The 22,639-nt window shown below is 38.6% G+C and overlaps 1 protein-coding gene across 15 annotated transcripts in view; it reads right to left on the bottom strand.

Annotated features, from left to right (window-relative positions):
- The window catches only part of atp2b2 (ATPase plasma membrane Ca2+ transporting 2), a 124,712-nt gene that overhangs the window by 7,225 nt on the left and 94,848 nt on the right, over window positions 1-22,639 (bottom strand). For all 15 annotated transcript variants that reach the window (XM_087840805.1, XM_006783270.3, XM_006783272.3 and 12 more), the window contains 9 exons: window positions 19,827-20,041; window positions 19,169-19,411; window positions 6,330-6,571; window positions 4,988-5,222; window positions 1,955-2,134; window positions 1,718-1,805; window positions 1,476-1,582; window positions 462-653; window positions 8-221 (listed from right to left, as the gene is read on the bottom strand). In XM_087840805.1, the coding sequence (XP_087696931.1) occupies window positions 8-221; window positions 462-653; window positions 1,476-1,582; window positions 1,718-1,805; window positions 1,955-2,134; window positions 4,988-5,222; window positions 6,330-6,571; window positions 19,169-19,411; window positions 19,827-20,041 (1,716 nt within the window). The remainder of the gene's footprint in view (window positions 1-7; window positions 222-461; window positions 654-1,475; window positions 1,583-1,717; window positions 1,806-1,954; window positions 2,135-4,987; window positions 5,223-6,329; window positions 6,572-19,168; window positions 19,412-19,826; window positions 20,042-22,639) is intronic.

Genomic DNA, 22,639 nt, shown 5'->3' with positions numbered 1-22,639 from the left:
TGCGTACCAACAAAGAGCAGTGTGAAGATGATAATGAGCTGATAGACTCCGTGTCCTAAGATGTTCTTTGTCATGGTGCTGGAGATGAGAGGCTTATTGCGACCGTATGGCTTCCTCTTAAGCAGAGACTCCGTGGGAGGCTCTGTCGCCAGAGCCAGGGATGCAAAAGTATCCATGATAAGGTTCACCCACAACATCTGCACTGCTTTCAAAGGAGAGTCCTAAAGAAAGGTGACAGTAACATGTATCAATAACAGAATAGAATAATAGAACTACAATATAACCAGGCATGAAACATACGTGTATTTCTTGAAGTTGTAAGCACTTATGATCTTTCGAATTACTGATTAGGCAACAGTAAACCAACTTGGATGAAATTCCATTTCATTATCATCAACTGTGTTAAAAATGACCATGATAGCGGGCTGGTATTACTTTGCAATCTTTTTCATCCTTCTGACCTGTGTGATGCAGGCACCAGTGAAAGCCACAATGACAGCTACAACATTGACAGTAAGCTGGAACTGAAGAAACTTGGAGATGCTGTCGTAGACATTTCGGCCCCACATAACTGCTTTCACAATGCTGCTGAAGTTGTCGTCGGTGAGAATGATATCTGATGCTTCCTTGGCCACATCTGTACCAGCAATACCCTGGAAGAATGATGACAAGCTGCAGTGAGAAAGAAACTGGAGTTTTCTATTTCACAGCTGCTGTCCTTCTAACTTCATCACACTGCAGTATTCCTCAGCCTACCACGTTAAAAATAACGTTGAACCATATAATCAACTCTGCAGTCAGCTGGACAAAGCTGGACCCTGTAGATGAGTCACTATTGTGTTTAATAATAATACCAGCTACCTAAGGAGCCAGTGTGCATGTAATCAGGTAAAGCGCAGACTGTAGGAAGGACTCTCTTTCTGTATTATGTTATATTTTGAAGGAGAAGCATGGGCAGCACCTTCTAGGCAGTGGCTGGATTTGGACAAGGATGCCCTTATAAGTGAAAGTGTGGAGTGAATACTTATGCGGACATCTTTTAAAACATGTCTCATTAAATGAATTAATGTGCGTGATTAGGTTGAAATCTGAGCCCAAACAAATCTCCTTCAATCAGATTTCCTGCTTAAGCACAGAAGCTGATATCATTTTTTACAGTATCTTACAGGACCACAGTGTAGAAGGAGAGCTGCAACTCATGTTACATAATACCTATTAAAATATGTATATATGGTTTTTGCTATAACGTTTTTAACAAGCTGAGCAATCTTCTGCAGAATAACTGCGTGAATAAAGAAATCCACTAGGGGGAGCTCCTTATCCACACAGCCAGAGTGAGAGCGCCTGAGAAGAATTCTTAAACACTGCAGAGGTGAAAAAGACATCTGCAGATGTTGACTGAGATCAGTCTCACAAGAATGCAAGATAAGGCACGAACAAACAGCCAAACAAAACAGGAAAGAAGGGCTGCTTACCATGGCAAATCCAACGTCAGCTTTCTTTAGAGCAGGCCCATCATTGGTCCCATCTCCTGTCACAGCCACCACCTGCCTCTGGTCTGCCATAGTGCTGTCAATAATGCCTGCAATAAAGAGATAAACAAAGCAGCATAGGAGGAAGCGCATATACACATGGAGGACAAAGACTCAACAAACAAGGAAAGGCAACAGTAATGATCTCTGTCTAAGTCAGAGCAAAAAGTGTGCAACCAATTCACCTTTGACGAGTGTGTGTTTGTCGGTTGGGGATGATCTAGCCAGTACTCGGAGTTTAGGCCAAACCTTATCGATACGCTCTTGTTCCACCTGCACACACACACATAGACACACACAAACACAAATTGAAAGAGAGGAACAAGTGCAACACTTATGCTTATTTTTCCTTAACCTCTGCAACTCTCTTCCATGAGTGGCTCACTTTTTACCTCCTCTCACACTGACAGTATTTGCTGTACCTCTCCTTTCTCATTGCGGATCCTCCTGTTGAACTCTTTGCCATCGATGCACAGGAAGTCCTCTCCTGGGTGGATGATACCACACTTGATGGCTATGGCTCGGGCTGTGTTTATATTGTCTCCTGTCACCATACGCACTGTGATGCCTGCACGCTGGCACTTCAGAATGGCATCAGGGACCTAAAATAGGGAGACACATGCATAATCATTCAGTACAACAGAAATATGTAAAAAGGAAAGCATATTTCACCTATTATTTAAAGCTGCACTAACCAAATTTAACCAATTAATACAAAGACTGAGCATAATGCAGCCAGCTTTTACTGGTCTGGCAAACCTTTTAGTTCAAGGAAGCCTTCTGATATACCCAGTAGTAGAAGGAGCTGCATTTCTGACCACTGGACGAATTAAATTAAGATTTTCACTTTTTCTCTGGTTTTGTTCTCCACCAACTCTTGAGGGAATTTTGAATTCCATTTGCTATCTGGTGGCAAATGCACAGTTTTCAGAGCTTCAGTATTTGAGTAGTGTTTATAAAAGAAAAAACAATCTTGCAGTTATTCACAAAACACAAACACATGCAAGCAAGTAAATCAAAGCCCCATTATTATTAAGTTCTCCAGATAATATTGCAATAAATTAATAATGACTACTCATGTATGGATATGGATCTGTAGTTGAAGCATCTTGCAAAAGAGTACTAATTCAGAAACACATATTTCTCCTTGCAAAGGTCAGTGTGGGCGAGCTCTGCTCTCCAAACCCACACATAAACAATTGTGCTCACGTACCGTAATAACAACTTGCATCAGTTTACACATACATGCAGGCAAGTAATTCTTTCTGCCTTCACACATAAAAAACATAAAACATGGATCCATCACTGAAATGTGCGCTTGCATCATGCATTAAACTGCCGAATCGAACTGCTTATGGATGCAAGCATAGAGAAGTTTGTTTTTACAAAGTATGGCTATACAGAGTGCTGGTCTTTAATAAGCTGGAGGTTAAAATAAAAACAGATATGATTTTTTTCGCCTACTTAGAACTACATAACTTTTGCTCAGCAGCTGCTACATGCAAAAATGATTGTCCTCAATATGAAAACCTACAACAGTCAAACAAGTGAATTTATTTCATTTAATTCAATATTTGAAGAAGAACAACATTTGCTTCAGTCACAACAAAACCATCTTTAACCTATATCAGCCTGTCATTTCATTACACAAAATAAAATAGCCAACTAATACGTATACCAGTTAATACTCTGAAGAGGGCAACGAAGTTAAATATTCTTCAAATGTAAACAGAAAAAAAAAAAGAAAAATGTAATATGTAGTATGATTTTTATAAGTTAAACAAGCTCATGCTCTATATTATCCAGATATTAACTCATTGTTATCAAGATATCAGGTTCCTGTTTGGCTCGTCTGTCATCCCTGGTATTTATTTAAACCTTTCATTCCTCTTGGACACGTACTGCTCAAGATGACTGGTCACTTGAAACTAGGAGGTGAAGAAAAGACTGGAGGTTTATTAAAAATACAATCTGGTCCAAGGTTATTATCGTTAAAGAAAACTAACGAAATAACGAAAACTAGAAGTGAAAAAACATTTTTGTTAACGGAAATAAAAATAAAAACAAAAAAAGGAAAACTAACTAAAACTGGAATGAGTGTTCACAAAACTAACTAAAATTAACTGAATTTATAGCAAAAATGTGTTTAGTTTTCGTTGATGTGTGCGTGTCATAGAGATGTGCCCCGTCTCATTGGGGCCAAGATATACGTTTTATAGTTGCCTGGTATCAATGGTTGTTCATCTGCCTTTATTTATTTATTTAAAGAACCCATAGGTGGGAATGTGAGTTGTCTGTCTCTGCATGTTAGCCCTGCGACAGACAGGCGACCTGTCCAGGGTGCAGGGTATGGTAGCTGGAAGAGCAACATACCCAAGGATAAGCAGAAGAGAATGACTGATATGATGAAACTGTTAAAACTTGTTACACTTAATTATTGCAAACACAACTAAAACTATAACTGAAACTAATCAAAACTAAACTGAAACTAAGGATTTTCAAAAAAATAAAAACTAAACTAAACTAGCAAACAATTGGTAAAAACTAATTAAAACTGATATAAAATTGAAAATCTGAAGTCAAAACTAAATAAAAATAAAAACTAATGAAAATCGCAAAACTATTAAAACCCTGGTGGCCACACTACATATTCATTTTACTGTACAGTATCTTCAGCATTAAATATTAGATTTTTTTTTTGTATTTATTCATCTTAACACTATAATTTTCCCCAAATTGCAAAAAACCTTCCATAATATTGCAATACAAGAGGGGATTCTCAGTTAATATATCTCAGCTTTGGAGAGAAAGATAGAGACATCACAATGACAGAAAGAGAGTTGCAGAAAATGTGAAAGGAAAAGGAGTCATCAAAAAGAGGAACATCACCACAGACAGAGGTGGAGAGGAGAAAACATGTTGGGTTGGGGCTGAATGAGCAATGCTGTTGTAGAAAGAGCAGGGGGATGGAAACAAGATGAAAGGAAGCAGTTGAATAATCCAGTAGTCAGTTAATTTTCCTGCTTCCTTCTCCCTGCACTGGAGCTGTCAAGCGAGGTCAGCGTTCCTACTGTACACAGATACCTCTTTCTTCCAATTATAATACACTCTATTCCTTCATGTGAAATTTATCATTAAAAAACTGTACCCCTGAAGAAATTGCTTTATGATGAATCACTTATTGCATTGAACATTTCTTTTTGTTTCAACGGATGATTTTATAGAAGTGATCAGTAGAAATAAGCTGATCTCATATAAGAATTGATTTGGTGTTTAAAATTCAAATTAATACTTTGATCCTCATCTATACAATAAACCTTTATGTAAAGAGACACTGCTTCAAACTAACAGCGAGGACACACCACTGTTATGACACAGCTGCTGAAAGCTGGTATTATAAACCATTTGTTCGACATCCCCCTCCTCTCAGTCCATTACTAAAATATCTCTCCTACCTCTGGCCTGACGGGATCCTCTATTCCGACAACACAGATGGCTGTGAGGTCATTCAGGATGTTGTTCTCATCATCCCAGTTGGGCTCAGGATTGCTGGAAAAGTCACGATACGCCACACAGATGGTCCTCAAGCCATCACACGCCATGGGCTCAATCACTTTCTTCACCATCTCATCCTTGTCTCGTGGACGGAAAACCCTTGGCTCACCCACCTCGTTTTGGATATGGCTGCATCTGCAAAGAAGGGTGTGGCGTAGGTCGTGAGGGTCATTTTAAGTTATATACTGTAACATTGGCATTGTCTGTGTTTTTAGTGCTTGGAAATGAGCCAGCATTTAAAAAAGAACAAAAGGTTTGTAGCAACCGAAAATAAAATAAATTCATAATTATAATAAAGGTCAATCAAATGGACCAATATGGCAAGGCCATGATGATCCACTTGGTAAAATAAATCCGCTTGGCATCTTTCTTGGCCTTAAGACAACAATTCTGATGGCTAAAGATCCAAACGGGACACAAAAAAAAAAAAAAAGAACAAAAAAGAACAAAATATATAGCCAAATCTCTCAGCCTGGCATTACGGCTTTGCTTAAATGAATACTGGTGAATCAAAAAAGGATGCACTGAGAACTGCAATGCTGTGCAAGAGAAAAGACATAGGAACTAATATGCCTTTTGTGGCAGGATACCACAATATTAAAAAAAAGAAAGTGCATTGGGGTACACACAGTAGAGAGCTCAAATGGAGGACAAACAATTTCCTCTAAAAGATTTTTAAAAAACAGCTAACACATTTCCTAAATAACTAAAGTACTGTAGCCAAAAGATAATTACATTTGATCAAGACTAAACTGATTTGCTAAACAAGTTAAATATATCAACAGACAAACTGAAAACAAACAGGTATACTGGCATACAGCCAAATACAAATGCTGTACATCAATTAACAAAAAGCAAATGAACCATAATTAATGCAAACATCCTTTTAGGACCTGTCAGCTTGACAAAAATGTGAATTTAACCTTTCATACATTGTATTATTGAATCTCTGTTTATATTAACTGTAACACCTATAATGTAGAAACATAAAAAATACTATTGAATTCAAGTCATTTTATGACTTAGTAATGCCTGCAATAGAATTTCACATTTCTCCTTCTGCATCTCAGGTTTTTCTCAAAACCACTCACTGTAATGTTACTGTAACGCCCTGCAAAATGACATGATTGTAAGACATACTGCTAGAAACTTACACTGAATGCAGTGTAAATCTGCAGAGCACCTTATTAAATTATATAACTGCAACTTCCGGGTTATTTTAAACCATAAAACCAGACTCACTTTTTGAGTACAATCTCAGAGGCTCCCTTGCTGTACATCCGGAAGCTACCGTCAGGCAGCTTTATGACAGTGCTCATCGACTTCCTGACAGAGTTGAAGGTATAGACTTTGTAAAGCTTCTCCTCTGGGATCTGGTTTCTTATTGGCTGGTAATCCCGCTTCAGGTCCAAAACTAGTCCCAGCAGGCCACACTCTGTCTTGTTGCCCACCTGTTTCGGCAGACCGCCTTCCTTATCTGGGGGCTGTAAAATGAGGGACAGGAAAAAAAAAGATTTAAATGTGTTCAGTTATATTTTTAGTCTAATATTAAGTAGGCATGCTAAAAAAGAAGTCCTAAGGTTTTACGCATCAGGAAATAATAAAAATAAGCTGGTCTTTAGCAAGTTTTACAATTAGATAAATGCAACCGCAGATGAGCAACAAAACATGACATGTTACACCTTTCACTACTTAACAAAAACTAAGCCAATAAAGAATCAGTGATGTGAATAACTAAATACACACACGCTTCCATAGGAACTAAGAGGAAGTCAACAAGCAGCAGCCACCAGGTGCTGCTGATCAAATGCTCTTAATTAACTGCACTTGATTAAAAAGTTGTCTAGAGCATTGAGGTGTGTGTTAAACACATCTGCAATGATCTTTAAGAAGCACAGATTTATGCTTCCTTAGCAAGAAGAATCTGGATTAAACATTAATCTGGGAAAGACTACAAGCCTATTTCCAAACAATTTTTACTCCATTATTTTACAATGAGAACGATTTGGGGTGGGGGATCAGATCCAAGATGAGACCATGCAATGCTGCAAAAAAAAAACCCCAAAGAGCTACATCTTAGACTAAATGCTGAAGTTCATAACAGTACAATTAAAAAAAGACTGAAGTGAATTATGGCTTGTTTTGGAAGATCTTCCAGGTTTGGAAGGGCTTTTTTTTTTTCAGAAAGAACATAGCAGCAGTTGCATCTGAACAAATCACACGACTTCTGGAACAATGTACTTTGGACAGATGAGCCCAAAATGAAGATATGTGGCCATAATGCACAGTGCCACTTTTGGGGAAATCCAAACACAGCATATCACCATAAATATATGATACAAACTGTCAAGCATGGTGGTGGCGGGCTGGTGATTTGGTGTTTTGCAGCCACCAGACCTGCACACTTTGTAGCCCCTGAATGGATCATGAAAGGTTTCTAGTCAATTATAAGGACATCTTCCAGACAGCTAAAGTCTGACTGAAAATGAGTCATAAAAGAGGACAATGACGGCAGAATGACGGCAGTGATACCTTAAGAGAGCTGTGCACAAACAAACGTCTGCAAACGTCAATACAAGTTGAAGGTACTGAGTCATGGGATGTACTCAGTTTTTCACAGAACTCCATGACGTCAGAGATTTTACCCTCTTCTTTTCCATGACTGTACATAGGGCTTTACTTTTTTTTTTTTTTATCTATCTGTAATTGTTATTCACTTAACTGCAACTTAAGATAATTTTACAACATTGTTACACATATTGTTTCTACCTAATCCAACACTTCGACTTTTAAATGTTCTTAGTTTGTGTTTCCTCATAGGGTAAATGAAAATATTCCTGCCACAGAGAGTAAGTTTCCAGTTTAATATATTTCATACACTCATGTGATCTATTCACTGAATGAGATTCTGTCTCCTTCAGCTCAGTGCGACCAGTGTAATGCTTGAAATAGCTGCTGGTGATAATTAACCAGCTAGCAGGTGAAAGGGTCACTTTGTGTGGGAGGGCAGAAGATGAGATAGATGGAATCAGGTTTAGATCGTCTTATTTCAGGCACACAGCTCAACCCTGTGAAGTCTGTAATTGTATACTTGGAACCATGTATTGCTCTGGTTCAGTGAACATGTCAGTGGATAGACATAGCACGTAATATCGTTTTCTACCTAACATATGCAAGTATGGTTGGAAATGTGTTGTGATAGGCTCATAAGTACTCTGTGTTTTAGGTGTGCATCCAGTGTTTTGGGTTTATTAGCAGCCATGAGGAGTAATTTCTATTGCCAGTTGTGTGTGTGTAAGTTTGTGTGTGATACAGTATCTGTGCAGGTGGCTACAGTACATGTGTGCCACCATGTACACACTCACGCTACGAGCAAGAGTGCGAATGTTTGTGCATGCGGTCAGCTTGGGCCCAGCGTTGCCATGGTAACATTGGGCAAAAGAACAAGAAGAACACGAAGAGACTTGGGAAAAGAGAGGGTGCACTCTCGACCACTTGGGGATTCTTACTCCTTGGCTCCATTGCTCTTTCACAATTTTCCCTCATTTCATGTCACACATATCCTCAAATCCTTCTGCGTTTCCTTCTTCATCTTTTCCCAGCCCCCATTCATTAAAATTTCCAGAGCTTTATTCTATTTAGGAAGAAATAACGCATGTACAGAAACTACTTGTCACTATGACAGGATAAATCTCATTATAGTCAATATCTTAGTGAGTAAAGTAAGTAAAACTTTATTTATATAGCTCCTTTAAAGATATAGAATCGCTTAAGTGCTTCGCAAGGGCCAAACAACGCATGAAAAAACAAAGGAAGAGCATTCCAGTCCAAAGTCACAGAACCTCAGGGACCTGCCAGGGACATATGAGTGCAGACGCCCTCTGGTGTAACCAGATGCCTGTCCATGAAAAGCTCTCCATGTCAGTAAAAGAATCTTAAACTGCATTCTGAAATAAACCGGAAGCCAGTGTAGCTGCATCAAGATTTGAGTCACACATGGAAACTTGGAGGATTTTATCAGAAGTCTGTCAGCAACATACTGAACAACCGTTCTAGGGAGGTTTTGCTAAGACTTGTGTATAGTGCACCGCACTAATCCAATCGCAATGAAACAAAAGCATGAATCTTACAAAGACTCATATGTTCAGACACATCTCAGGAGCGATCCCTGCTGTTATTATTCATAACACGCCTCTTCAAATCTGCACACACTCTCAGCCCTATTTACATTTGACTAAAATATAAAAACATAAAACTAAATTAAAAAGCTGTTCAACTTCACTCTTAAAATAAATAAATAGTGTGCTCAGATAATGTTAGAAAATAATGGGAAATGACTATTTACTGTATCACTGTTTTTCTAGAAAGAAGTCAGACAAATAGATTATGATAGTAGTTGCAACTCATTTTTTAATTTTTACTTTATTTCACTGTTTCAATTGACTAAGTAAAAAAGTAAAGGTAAATAATAATTTTGGGGTAATAAATTATATTGGCTGTATACATGTTGGAAAAACACAGTTAATCATATCTGGGAATACAATCCCGATCCCTATTAGCTGGCACTGAGCTGACAGCTAGTCTCCCTGGGATACTACATAGTACCTACAGCATGTTTGACACCTACACTCACTGCTAAAGAACAGCTTGTCGGGTACACTGTCTTCTTACACGCACGCACACACAGCAGCATGTAGCAACCGCATTGAAAATAATGCTTCTACCTTGGTTGCTTGATCAGCAGACACCTTCAGCTTGAGCTATTTGCTCCAAAATAGATTGACTGCAGGCTGTTCTACGTTAAACAAGCCTGCGACCGGGATTAGATTTCAAAGGACGGCTTGGCATTTTGACGATTTGTATTTGCCTTTATTGCTGTTTTCTTCACTTGGTCCTTGTCACAGTGTGTTTAGAAAGATTCTGTGCTGGCACTATAGTTAATAACGTTGACGATGCACTCCATTTAAAGCTGCCCACATGCTAACGAGGCTTTGATAGAATTCTGATTAACTGCTTTGATATCCTTTTTAAGGTTAATGATACACAAAAGGCCTAAGAAGAGAAAAGTATGTGGAGTGAAAATACTTGGAGGGCTCTTTCCTCGTTTCACCAGTTATTCCTTATGTGAAACAGCATGGTGGTGCTGCGAAATAGCACCAGTGACTCCCAGCAAGGTCCTGAGTTTCAATCCACCAACTGGGGTCTGACTCAGGATACTCTGTTTTCTCCCACAATCCAAAGATATGCATGTTAGATTAACCGGTGATTTGAAATTGGTGTAAATGTGACCTGGGCAGGCTCCAGCCCAACCACAACCCTGAATTGGATATGTGGATGGATTTTCCTTATCTAAACAGAAGTCTAAATAAAGAAGTTGATTTGCAGGTTTTGAAATAATTTAAGGTAAATTTGTGATTTTAGGCTAAACAACTGACTAGAATTTAACTTTATCACATCAAATGCTTTTAAAAAATTTAAAGTGTTATGCCACTGCCGCTATCAGAATTGGTACTAAAATGATTACCAAAATCAATTTTTATGTTTCTGTAACGGTTAACCCACCAGCATGTGCAAGCCTTTTAATCAACACACAAAAACACATTATTATTGTTTGATTAAGATGCCAAATTACAGTTATTTACTTGCATATAAAAATTTGTTTTAATGGTTGAATTAATTTCTGACTTCTTGTGCCAGCTCAAATTTGGGTATAAAAAATGTGAATTCAGTCATTTTCAGTTTTTGACAGATTTTTAAAACATTTGTGTTGTCTCGTTTTTATGGCAGGGGTCCTAATAAATTTGTTAAGCACTGTATCTGCTATCAATATTTGCTTTAGAGGCTCATATTTTGAGCTCAATATTTCTGACCTTCTTGACAATCGAATATTGGATATTGATTAATTCAGGCTGAGGCATTTTTTTTTTACTTATCCTTGCAGCTGCTGAGAGCCAGTGGACCCAGCTGAAAAAGTCATCTAAAACCTCATTAATCATTAAACCCCAATCAGAAGACTGGCCCGTCCTCACCTAGTAATTTGACATATCTGGTTTTTATCTAGCTGTATGTCTCACAGAGACAGACAAGAGCATAAATACTTTATACAGAGTTTATGGTAAATAATAGAATTAATGCCTTTTTCTAATGACCAATGATTACATCAGGAAGACACTGCCTGTCATTGGCAAATGAGGAGATGGAACAAATGGTCTCATCTGCCCTGTCTGCTAAGTGTTTGGGAGAATAGGCTCCCAGCCAGAAGACCAAATCAAGTTAAACCTCTAAAATGAAAATGACTGAACAAAATGACCAAAATGAAAAACGCACAGTGTATAAAAAATAAATGGTAATTTTTAGATCAACTAAATCATACAGAAAACAGTCATTACTCCATTTAAATGTTGTGTAATGGCTGCCTTCATAGTCCATCCACCCATCCATCCATCAATCCAAATACAGTATATTAGAGCAGTAAATACTTAACCATGTTTGTTAATTTAAATGACAGATATTTCAATTTCAGCTTAGCTACTGGCACAACTCCTGCTCCAGCAGAAGAGTATTGCAGTATTGCGGAGAATAAAAGGAATTTACAGCTACCTCAATAACAAAACAAGACAGCAGGAAAAGCAGTGAGTAAACAGATAATAAACAGAAGACAGCCACAAACACCGCTGCCTTGTATTCTCAGAGATTCCGCAGAGGTTTAGCTTGACGTCGGTTTCTACGAACAAGGACGCTTTCTGGCATGGGATGCCCAGTGTTGGCATGACGAGACAACTGTTGGCACACCCTGGCCTGGACATGGCTAACGACCAGCTGCCCTCTCCCTAGTCCTTGGGTGTTCCTGCAGGCAAGGACATATGCCAGAGGGAGTGCTGGCAACTTTACTTCCTTTTCCACCTGGGGCTCTCCTTAATCCATCCCTCCTGCTCCTTCCAACTCCCTTATCATGATCTCTCTGCAATCTTTTCCTACTTTAGTTACACCGCCTTTATTTCACCTACCCCCCATTTTTTATTCACACTCTAGTCCTATCCTGCTTTGTTATTTTGGATGACTTTCTGTCCTCATCTTCAGCTGTCCCAGTCTCTTACAAGGTGCTCCACCTCCTCAGCCCACGCCTTCTTTTTTCTCTTTTCTTTTTTTCTTTTCTCTTTGCATGTAGGAGTAGATGATATCCTTGCTCGCTGCATGACTCTAACAGCCAACTGGGCTAAGGCCTGGAGGAGTGCTAGGGGGGCAGTAACACAGTCTTCCAGGGCATGATGAGGACACTTGTCACGCGAGTGTCTTTTCTCTTGTGTTTCCCTTTCTTTTTCCATCCTGATTTGCATGTATCCTTACTTTGCATTTCACTGCATCTTCGCTACATATTGAATCCCCCTCTCTCCATATTCGTTTCTCTGTCTCATTATATTCTTTACTTGCCTCTCTACTGCAGATTTCTGACTACTGCAAAAGCTCAAGGGAGTCATAATACACAGAATCAACATCTAGTAAATATACTTTACTACTGACCCTACACCTATCACCAATACTAATAAAACTGATACTACTACAACTAATAATAATAATAATAATAATGAACAGTGTGCCTTTTTCCACAGTCTCTTTTGTCCTCTCTTCCTCCCCTTACCCAGAACCAGTTGTCGCAGATGGCTGCCCCTCCCTAAACCTGGTTCTTAACAGTTTCTTCCTGTTAAAAGGGAGTTTTCCTTCCCATTGTCGCCAAGTACTTGCTCATTGGGGAACATCTGATTGTTTGGGTTTTCTCTGCATTATTGTAGGGTCTTTACCTTACAATATGAAGTGCCTTGAGGTGATGGCTGTTGCGATTTGGTGCTATATAAATAAAATTGAATTGAATATTAACAGGTAATTGTGCCCTGAAATTTGCCTTGACATAGTTTGATTTCTGTTGATGCACATGCAATCATGTGTTTCAATCATGTGTTTCTCAGACTGATAACATTCCAAATATGGACTCTTGTATTACCCCGGGCATTGGCTTTGATGAGTGATTGGCAGGTTATTAATTAGATTGTTTCAGTCGAATCACTGGCAAAATTCTTTGTCAACATGCTGTGACAAATACAAAAAAATATTCATGATTCACACGGGATATCTGGCCGTCTTTTTGGCAAGTAAACCGTGCTATGTTGTTGTTGTTACTGCTATATATTATACAACAATTACTATACAAATTGATGCAACTTGATAAAATAATCTCAAATATCATTGGTTTTCCTGCAATTTGCCTTACTTTTGACTCTTCTAAGTATTTAATTGATGCTGCTCCCCTAAAAACTAAAATTAAATATATTATGTAAAGTGACATAGAAATACAGTGCCATGCCAGTGAAACATCAAAACACGGTCATTCTAATGTGATGACAAATCCCGTCACTGTCATCTCAGCAGCACTGTCAAGTAAATGCTGAGAAGAGAAGAAAAGAGAAGAGAAGAGAAGAGAAGAGAAGAGAAGAGAAGAGAGGAGAGGAGAAGAGAAGAGAAGAGAAGAGAAGAGAAGAGAAGAGAAGAGAAGAGAAGAGAAGAGAAGAGAAGAGAAGAGAAGAGAAGAGAAGAGAAGAGAAGAGAAGAGAGGAGAGGAGAAGAGAAGTCTGTTGGCCATGGTTGTGCTGTGTATCTGTCTTCTCAGTTTCCCAAAATATTCCAAACATAAGAGGCTGGGTGCTTCAAGCTAAAGACATCCAAAATACTCTCCCTTCCTTTTGCGCAAACAAGCATGCAAGCATGCAATGTCCAGATGACACAAGTACTGTGAGCAACAGCTAATTATATCAAGATATCACCACTTACTAGAGAACAAGAAGAAGAAAGTTCATTTTAATTACAAACTATTTGTTGTAGAGCGACAAGTAGGCATAAACTGAATATTGTTTTTCTAAAATCTACAAATCAGCAGACAGTGTTGAATAAATTTATAGGAACATTGCCAACCCTTTTACGTGACATTTGTTCTCCAACATATACTTCAGAGTTCTATTTCTGTTCTCTTTTTGTTTGTACGGGAGCATTATCTACCTCTCTTGTCCCTGACCGGAATAATGACCTGAGCAGGTGGTTGAAGCTACATGAAACTGAGCTCCCAGGACACTCACACAACCATGCTAAACACACACCACTGTGCTGCGCGAACAAACACCTGTGATCTCAATACCTCCTACAATGTCACTATCCCTGAAATGACAGATGTGTGTGTTATATATATGAATGCCCCTTCACAAGTGTCTACACACAGCCTTCCTGTACATTACAGACTATGTTAATATTTCAAACACTTAATGAAAAACTAAAAGAACGAAAGGTAAAGGACAAAAAGAAAATTCCAGTCCTTTGCAGGTATTGCCACTGGGGATAATGCATGTTCTTGGAAATGACGTTTGTGTATTGATGTCATTGCCCGCAAGAGACATCCAAGGCAACCAAGATGTATTTACAGTATGCATTAATGAATACTTTGAAAACATGAATGCAAGCCAGATCAATGAGCATGTGCGACTGTCCATGTGCAGGGTTTCATTGTGTAAGTGCGTACGAACTTCCTCCCTTGAGTAAGAGGCTTTTCCACTTTATACAGCAGTCTGTATGTGCTGACAGACGAAGCAGAGCTATACCAGTGGCTGTATTATGACGCCAGAGAGGCAATAGGGGGATTGATATGAGTATCAAAGCCTGCCTCTTTGCCTTTGTGTGGTGGCCATCAAAGACTTCCATAGATATCCTGGCTTCCCACAGGATTGGCCTCTTATATAAGAACACACCAGCTAGCATACTGCAGGCCTGGAGTGGTGCTGAGGGAGTGGGGGCGGCTGGGGGAGGCAAAGAAGGATGGACTAAATATTCCTCAGAAAAGCTTCCTGCTGTATCTTGCTTTGTGAATTCACTTCATTCCTTAATTACATTGTACTTTACACCATACTTTATCTTTCCTTTTATTCATTCTCAAATAACACAACATATGTTATTTTTATACTATTTATATGTTATATATGTAATTGTACATTTATATACCGTACATTTATCTAAGTCTACATAAAGATATAGATGTATAAATGTAGTCTTAGCTACAGTAAGTTGCAGGCAGACAGACGATCCTGTATTTACACAAGCTGGCAAGTTACGAACTTAAAGGTATGTAAGTTAGTATCATTAGGTTTGATTTGTCATTCAATGCGTGAGGTCACGTCTTGCGAATGAAAAGATCTGGAAAGAAGTAAATGTACTGCTTAATCCCCAGCGTATAAGCTGTGCTCTGCCAGTGCTTAATTCCATTGAGCTAAGCAGCTATAGAAGTACAATAGCCTGATCTAATGCTGCAAAGCATTTCTCCAGATTTTTCTAAGGAATAACATCTTGTAACTGTGGTACATCTTAGTAGAAATATGCTGTGGGAAAAGGAAACTAAGTCAACCTCACTCTCATTGTTTACTACTGTGTGTGACAAGAAATATTCATTTCATTTGAAGACTTGCTGTTCTCTCTCTCTCTCTCTCTCTCTCTCTCTCTCTCTCTCTCTCTCTCTCTCTCCCCCCCCTCAGTTACTGTGACAGGATTGAGGTCTCAGTCTACTCTTAAGTTTGTTTGTTTTTTTTGTCTGGTCTGCCTGCTTTAGCCTTTCTTCCCCATTTACTGTGCTGTAATTTGCATGAACCACTAGTGCATCTTCCACAATGTATCAAGTATACTCATCCTAAATTGCAGTTATATGCAAAGCTATGAGAAAATATGCAATCCTCTCATGTGAGGGCTTTTAATTAATCATGTTTTTTTTTCAGAGTGGTAATCACAATTCTAGCAAATATTGACGTGTTTGGACTAATTTACCTCATCAGTTTGTGCTGAAAGAAAACAAACCTTAATCTGTTCAGAACACACAGTATTAAACTGGAACCACAAGAATGTCCTGTTCCTATGTAATTGAAAGCTTTTCTAAAACTAAAGCTGCATTACATTTGACAGTGATTATAAAACACACACACACACACACACACAAAACAAACAGTTAACAATGTCAAAAACTTTAAAGTGCTTAAAAAGTGGAAATGAGCTGATTTTGATTTAGTCTAACTCAGTCTCAAGCCTGCTTAGATTACGCTTAAGTGGTCTTAATTACAACACAGGTTTAGGTCCTGGTCAAATGCAGTATCATTATTTGGTATTTGAGAAGTGGAGTTAATGTGGAAATGTAATACTTACTGAGCAAATCAAAGGACCATTTATATACTGAGTGCAGATTGAAATGCAGCCTGTGGCTGTGACAAAAAAGAAATATTCATTTGCCATTTGCACATGAGTGACATCTCATTCTTACTCCGTAGGGTTTAATATAATGTTGGCCCACCCTTTCCTGCTATAACAACTTCAACTCTTCTGGGAAGGATTTCCACAAGGTTTCAGAGTGCATTTATGGGGATTTTTGATCATTCTTCCAGAAGAGCATTTGTGAGGTCAGACAGTGATATTGGATAAGAAGGCCTGGCTCGCAGTCTCAAATCCCAAAGGTGCTTTATGGGGTTGAGGTCAAGACTTTGCGCTGGCCAAACTTGCTCCTCTATGTCTTTATGGACCTTGCTTTGTGCACTGGTGTGCAGTTGTGTTGAAACAGGAAGGGACCTTCCTAAAACTGTTCCCAATAATAAGTTGGAGGATGAAATTTTCCAAAATATCTTGGTATGCTGAAACTTTAAGAGGATCTCTGGAACTAAGGGGCCGACCCCATCTCCTGAAAAACATCCCCACACCATAATCCCCTCTCCACCAAACTTTATACTTGGAACAATGCCGTCAGACAAGTACTGCTCTTCTGGCAACTGCCAAACCCAGACACATCTGTAGTATTACCAGACATAGAAACTTGATTCGTCACTCCAGAGAACCAATCCCACCAGACACTTTGCATTGGGCTTGATAATGTGAGGCTTGGATGCAGCTTCTCGCCATGGAAACACATTCCATAAAGCTCTCTACGCAATGTTCTTGAGCTAATCTGAAGGCTACATGAGGTTGAAGGTTTGTAGTGACTGACTCTGCAGAAAGTTGGTGACCGTCCACTGATCCATTTTACATGGCCTACCACTTCATGGTTGGGTCACTGTCATTCCCAATCTCCGCCACTTTGTTATAATACAGCTGACTATTTAGTAGCGAGGAAATTTAATGCCTAGACTTGTTGCAACAAAAGCACCTTTGGGATTTGTTGTGGCATCCCATCACAGTAACATGCTGGAATTCACTGATATACTGAGAGCGACCCATTCCTTCACTTTGTAGAAGCAGTCTGCATGGCCAGGTGATTGGTTTTATACACCTGTGACCATGGAAGTGATTGTATCACCTGAATTCAACAACTTGGATGGATGAGTGAATACTTTTGGCAATATAGTTCAATACTGTAAACTAGTATTAAAGGGACACAAGCAGATCTCTGTACTACTTGGCATTATGATAAGAAGGGTAATTGTATGGCAAAAATTACTGAATTCAATCTACTGTCTATCAGTAATTTTCACAAATAAAAAAAATGAAAAGTTGAAATGATAGTAGACACAGGTGTGTAACCTTTCAACTCAAAAGTCCAGTGACCAACTAAAATCATTCTGGTAGCATGTTTTGCACTCAAAGCTATCTTTGCAAAAGATCTACGCAGTTTTTTAGAGCTATCTAAATAAATTGTAAGAGAGATAACCATTTATTATCAACCCACTAGGAGACAGAAAAATGCACATGTAGAAACTATACTCTAAAATAAGTTTTTAAAAACATTTTTCCCCCCCTCTAAGGTTTATACCTAAAGTTTCACAGCATTAAAGGCTCATTATTGAGTAAATCCTTAGTACAGCCAGGCAGCATCTGTGCTTAATCACTTGAACAAATGCTATAACTCCCATTAGTACACCTACCTTCATCTTTAATTTAATAATGAAACTCCATTGTGTGTTTACGTGCTCAAAAACACGACTACCACATATGTTTACCGGTTCAGTTTTTGATCGGTTCTTTGGGTAGCAGGGGCAGGACAAACACTAGCTTTAATGTTGCAAAATTCTCTCATAGATTTCCATTCAGGATCCATGTCCCTGCACTTACAATGTCTCTAGAGCAGTACTGTGCTTTCACCAAAAATGAAATCTGTTGGATTCTTCGTTCACAGATGTCCTAATTGCTCAGCTCACTGCTAATGCAAGTTCCATAAGGGCATTTGTCAGTTGGTCAACCATCAATGAATAGACTCTACAGGAGTTTACAAGGATGGTGACAAATAGATAGGCACAAACAGTGTGTGTGTGTGTGTGTGTGTTTAGGTGTGTGTGCGTGTGTGTGTGTGTGTGTGCAGGTGAGTCTACATGCCAGGAAATGGATTACTCAGGCATGTTGTTCCAACAAGCTGAAGACATGCTAATCTTGGCAATCATTGCTTTTAGATTGTTTAACCAAGCGCTTTATCATGCAAATAATGTTTCAGACCTGTGTCCTGGACAAGATTTCCATGCAGACTAGTCACATTTTCTGTGATTAGAATATGAAACAGCATGAGTGTGTTTGTTCATATATCTATGTATTTCTTATTGAATGCAGGTCTAACTAGCTTAGAGAAAATGTCTCCTTGCTGCATTCACTATAGACAGGAGAACATCTCCAGCACTTAGACAGATTGGATTCAATTACAGTCTGCTATGCTCTGAATATCAGATAAGACAAAATTACACAACCGTTCTCAAGGTGACAAGTTGAGCGAATGCCTAATGAATCTAAAGCAGCAGCCAAGGACACTGCCTGCCTGCTTAGCCAAAAAGAAAGCACTGCAGAGCTGTCTCGCTGTTTCAGGGCTGCTCCCATCATATGGTGTCACTGTTTACACAGAGTAAGCTGAAATCTAAGAAGCTAACCCAGGATAATATAGGCTTATCTTCTCTGAGTGTAGTACAGTACAATAGCCCAAATATTGGTTCACGGACAGCATCAAGCATGAATTAGTATATAAAAGTGACAGATAAGGTATTCAAATATTCACTTAACTTTATACTTATACATTAACTGTGTTCTCTAAGACTTACCAGTATCTTTGTGGTATAGGCGCTGTTAATTGAGATGGAATTGACAAGTAAATCCAATGACTTGGGTGGCAGGACTCCAGGATCTGGTATCTCTTTGTAATGTACATCACCAACGTATAACTGCACAGCTGTCATGCGGTTGGTGGTTAGCGTGCCTGTCTTGTCAGAACAGATGGCTGTAGCGTTGCCCATTGTTTCACATGCATCCAAGTGACGCACCAGGTTGTTGTCTTTCATCATTTTCTGTTGGTAGAAAACAATATGTTCCATTTTAAAGTATTTTTTTTTCAATAAAGTGCCTATCCCGAGCCTCGCACTGCTTAACTTTCAGTGGCAAAAATGGCCACCGAACATGTCGGTACATATAACATTTTAATTTGATTCATGTCATTCAAAAAAAATTAAATTCTTTGCACAGTCAGACTTAATTGAATTATTTACATATTTGCCGCTGTGAATAAAAATAAGCACATTAACACAGCTGGGAGAATTAATTGCCCTGAATCCTCAAGTATCCATGCAAGTCTCATCTCTGTGAAAGGTGCACACATTTGCATATGCAAAGACAAAGAAAAACAACAATATCTAACTGCATAACAAATCTATTAATAACAAATGTGAGCCCATGGAGTCTTACAATGCTTAAAAGTTACCTTACCTTAACAGAATAAGCCAAGGAGATGGTGACAGCCAGCGGCAGTCCCTCTGGGACAGCCACCACCAAAACAGTTACACCAATGATGAAGAACTTGACAAAGTACTGGATGTAGATAGGAGTGCACTCAGGCATCCAAGGGCGCTTCTGCATCACAAAGTTGTCAATGGCAAAGTACAGGACCAGGATGATGACTGTAATGGCTGACATGAGCAAACCTGGTGAAAAGTACGGCGAGTATTAGCTGAGGAAAGGAATGGCAAAGTGAGGCATGTAATCAAACAAAACTATAGAGGGGAACCGTTTGATACAGGAGTCTAAGCAGAGAATCGCTTTGCTACACTTTACTGATGACTGTGGACAAATCCGGTTACTCAGTTTGCTTACTCGATCCATCAGTGCGGCATGTGGTGAGCAGCTCAAGTCCTTCCTAGTGCCAAGCACTTTATCATGACTCCACAGAGAATGGCCACACACAGGACTTAACTCAGTGTGTTGTTGCTGTGAGTTGCCTAAAATCTGAGATGACTAAATTCATTGATAAAATAATTTATCAAAGGAATAATATATGTTATATTAATGTGTATCAGTGTCAGGAAAACTCTGACTGATCAGTGAGGTCTAGCTAGGTGAGCAAGCTACCCTCCCTTTTCCAGTGCTCAATTTTCACTCAGTAATCACTGTTAAGCTAAACTCTGTGTGGCAAACACATAGTGAAACACAGGTTTGATAGCCAAAGCACCTTATTTCCAGATTTGACAAGCTGTTATTGCCAGGAACTAAAAGGGTGGTTCCAAAATCTATGACATTTTTATTACCTTAAACTGCCTGCTGCTGAAAATAACTGAAATGATAAATATGCTGGTTAAGATGAAATACCTGAATGCAGGAACTGCAAGATGATAAATGTTCAAAAAACAAAAAAGCTAGGGTAGGAAAAAGCTGTAACTTAAACCTAACTGAATAATGGAGATGGATTTCATTCATGCACCTATGGGAGGGGAACGTAATTATGTTGTAGGAGTTGTAATTTTTCCAACTTTAATAAACTTTTTTTTTTATTCTGGGACACTAACTCAGCTGAGTCACAGTTTAAAAAAAATGTCTATATTGCAATTACAGCATTTCATGCTGCTTACACTCAGAAATATTTATGCTCAAAATGCTGACTTTAAGTAATTTGATTGCATGAAAAATCTCCATGCAATTTAGTTACATGAGTAAAATGTAAAACAATAATTTTAATTTGGTCAAATCTGGTCAAATTAAATTAACTTGACTGGTAAACACTGATGTTATACCAAACATATTTTCCTTAATGAAAATGGAATTTTCCATTATGACAGTTATATGAATAAATAAACCTTTAACTTTATATATTTCAGTTGCATTTTACTCAAACGTATTGCTTCATATTTATGAGGGTTGAGAACATTTTTTAAGTGTTGTGGAGCCCTCCAGCCCTCCAGCCCTCCAGCCTAGCCTTGGCTACTGGTTCTTTAATTCCCCCATTCCTAAAAGAACATTTACTTATGATTGGTCAATACTGGGAATCATACTGAGGGGTGGTATGCCCTGTTTGTCAGCATAAACATTTAATGAAATAAATAAAAACAGTTGGATGACTCCATTTGGTACACCGTTTGTCCTCATTGCCTGCTTGGGCTGACATAATATTTTCATGACTGATATATCTAATATATCTTTATCAAAATGAGCCCCTTTTAATAGGCATGTACTGAAAAGCTTACTGAAGTGGAAAATGTATGCTGTCAGAAACATTGATGGTATCATAGCTGGTAAAACTGTATTCCTGTGAACTGTATATCTCCATGCATAGTTGACTGTTTGTATGTTGGAGTACATTAAAAGCTTATAATACTAATTATATGGTGCTTGTCATGCAAGAACATATACATAAATTGATCAAGAAAACCACAGTTTTGGGGCAGCTTGTCGCAAACATAATTGAGCATTGGATCATTTTCTATTTATATATGCTTACATGCTTATCTCATTATTATAAACTTTGGGTATGTTTTAATGGCCATAACTATCTAATTATGAAAGGTAAATGTTAATAAAAACAACTATTTGCAGTCTTTATTCTTTCTCAGCTTGTTAAAGGAGGACAACTAATAGTTACATTTCGGGTGTGGCTTTTTAAGACACACAGATGCTGAAGTTCCAATATTTTCCCCAATATGCCACATGATCTTACAAGCACTGCTTGTATGCTAATCCATCCTTGGTATTTCACTGTTCTGACACAGTGTCCTCATTCCATCACTCAGGCCAACAGTTTGATGTAACAGCACACTGTAGAAACAGGGACTTCTTGAAGCTGTAAAACCTTCAACTCTTTACAAGGAGAAATAAGAACTAGAGCACACTGGAAGCTCTGTTTACTTAACTTCCTAAACAGCTTTTAAGGACAGAAGCACCATTTGTACACTCAAGCTTTCGAGGCCTGTATGTTATTAACATAATTAACACTTCCCAACAATCTGCCCACTTGTGGATTATCTTTGCACTGCAGGCAGTAACAGATTTGAATCCCTACTCAAAATGGCTGGCCTTACATAGTGAGCTGATTGTGTAAAGGGAAATCTCACTTATTTTGATGAAGCTGGAACTAAAACATTTATGCAGTCACTTGTTACCCAAGCAGGCCTGTCGTGGTATACGAATGTCTGGGAGTACTTAAACTGAGGAAAAAATCAAACAGTTTTTTAAAAACAGGTATTATTTGGTGCACTAAAGGTTAAAGATTTCTGAGAAAAGCGGCAGATTAAGAAAAGCAAATTACGATATTC

Source organism: Neolamprologus brichardi, chromosome 5, assembly GCF_056152115.1.
Source record: "Neolamprologus brichardi isolate AB-2024 chromosome 5, ASM5615211v1, whole genome shotgun sequence".
Lineage (NCBI taxonomy): Eukaryota > Metazoa > Chordata > Actinopteri > Cichliformes > Cichlidae > Neolamprologus > Neolamprologus brichardi.
Note: the sequence above shows the minus strand (reverse complement) of the source record. Positions and strands in the feature narration are given on the sequence as shown.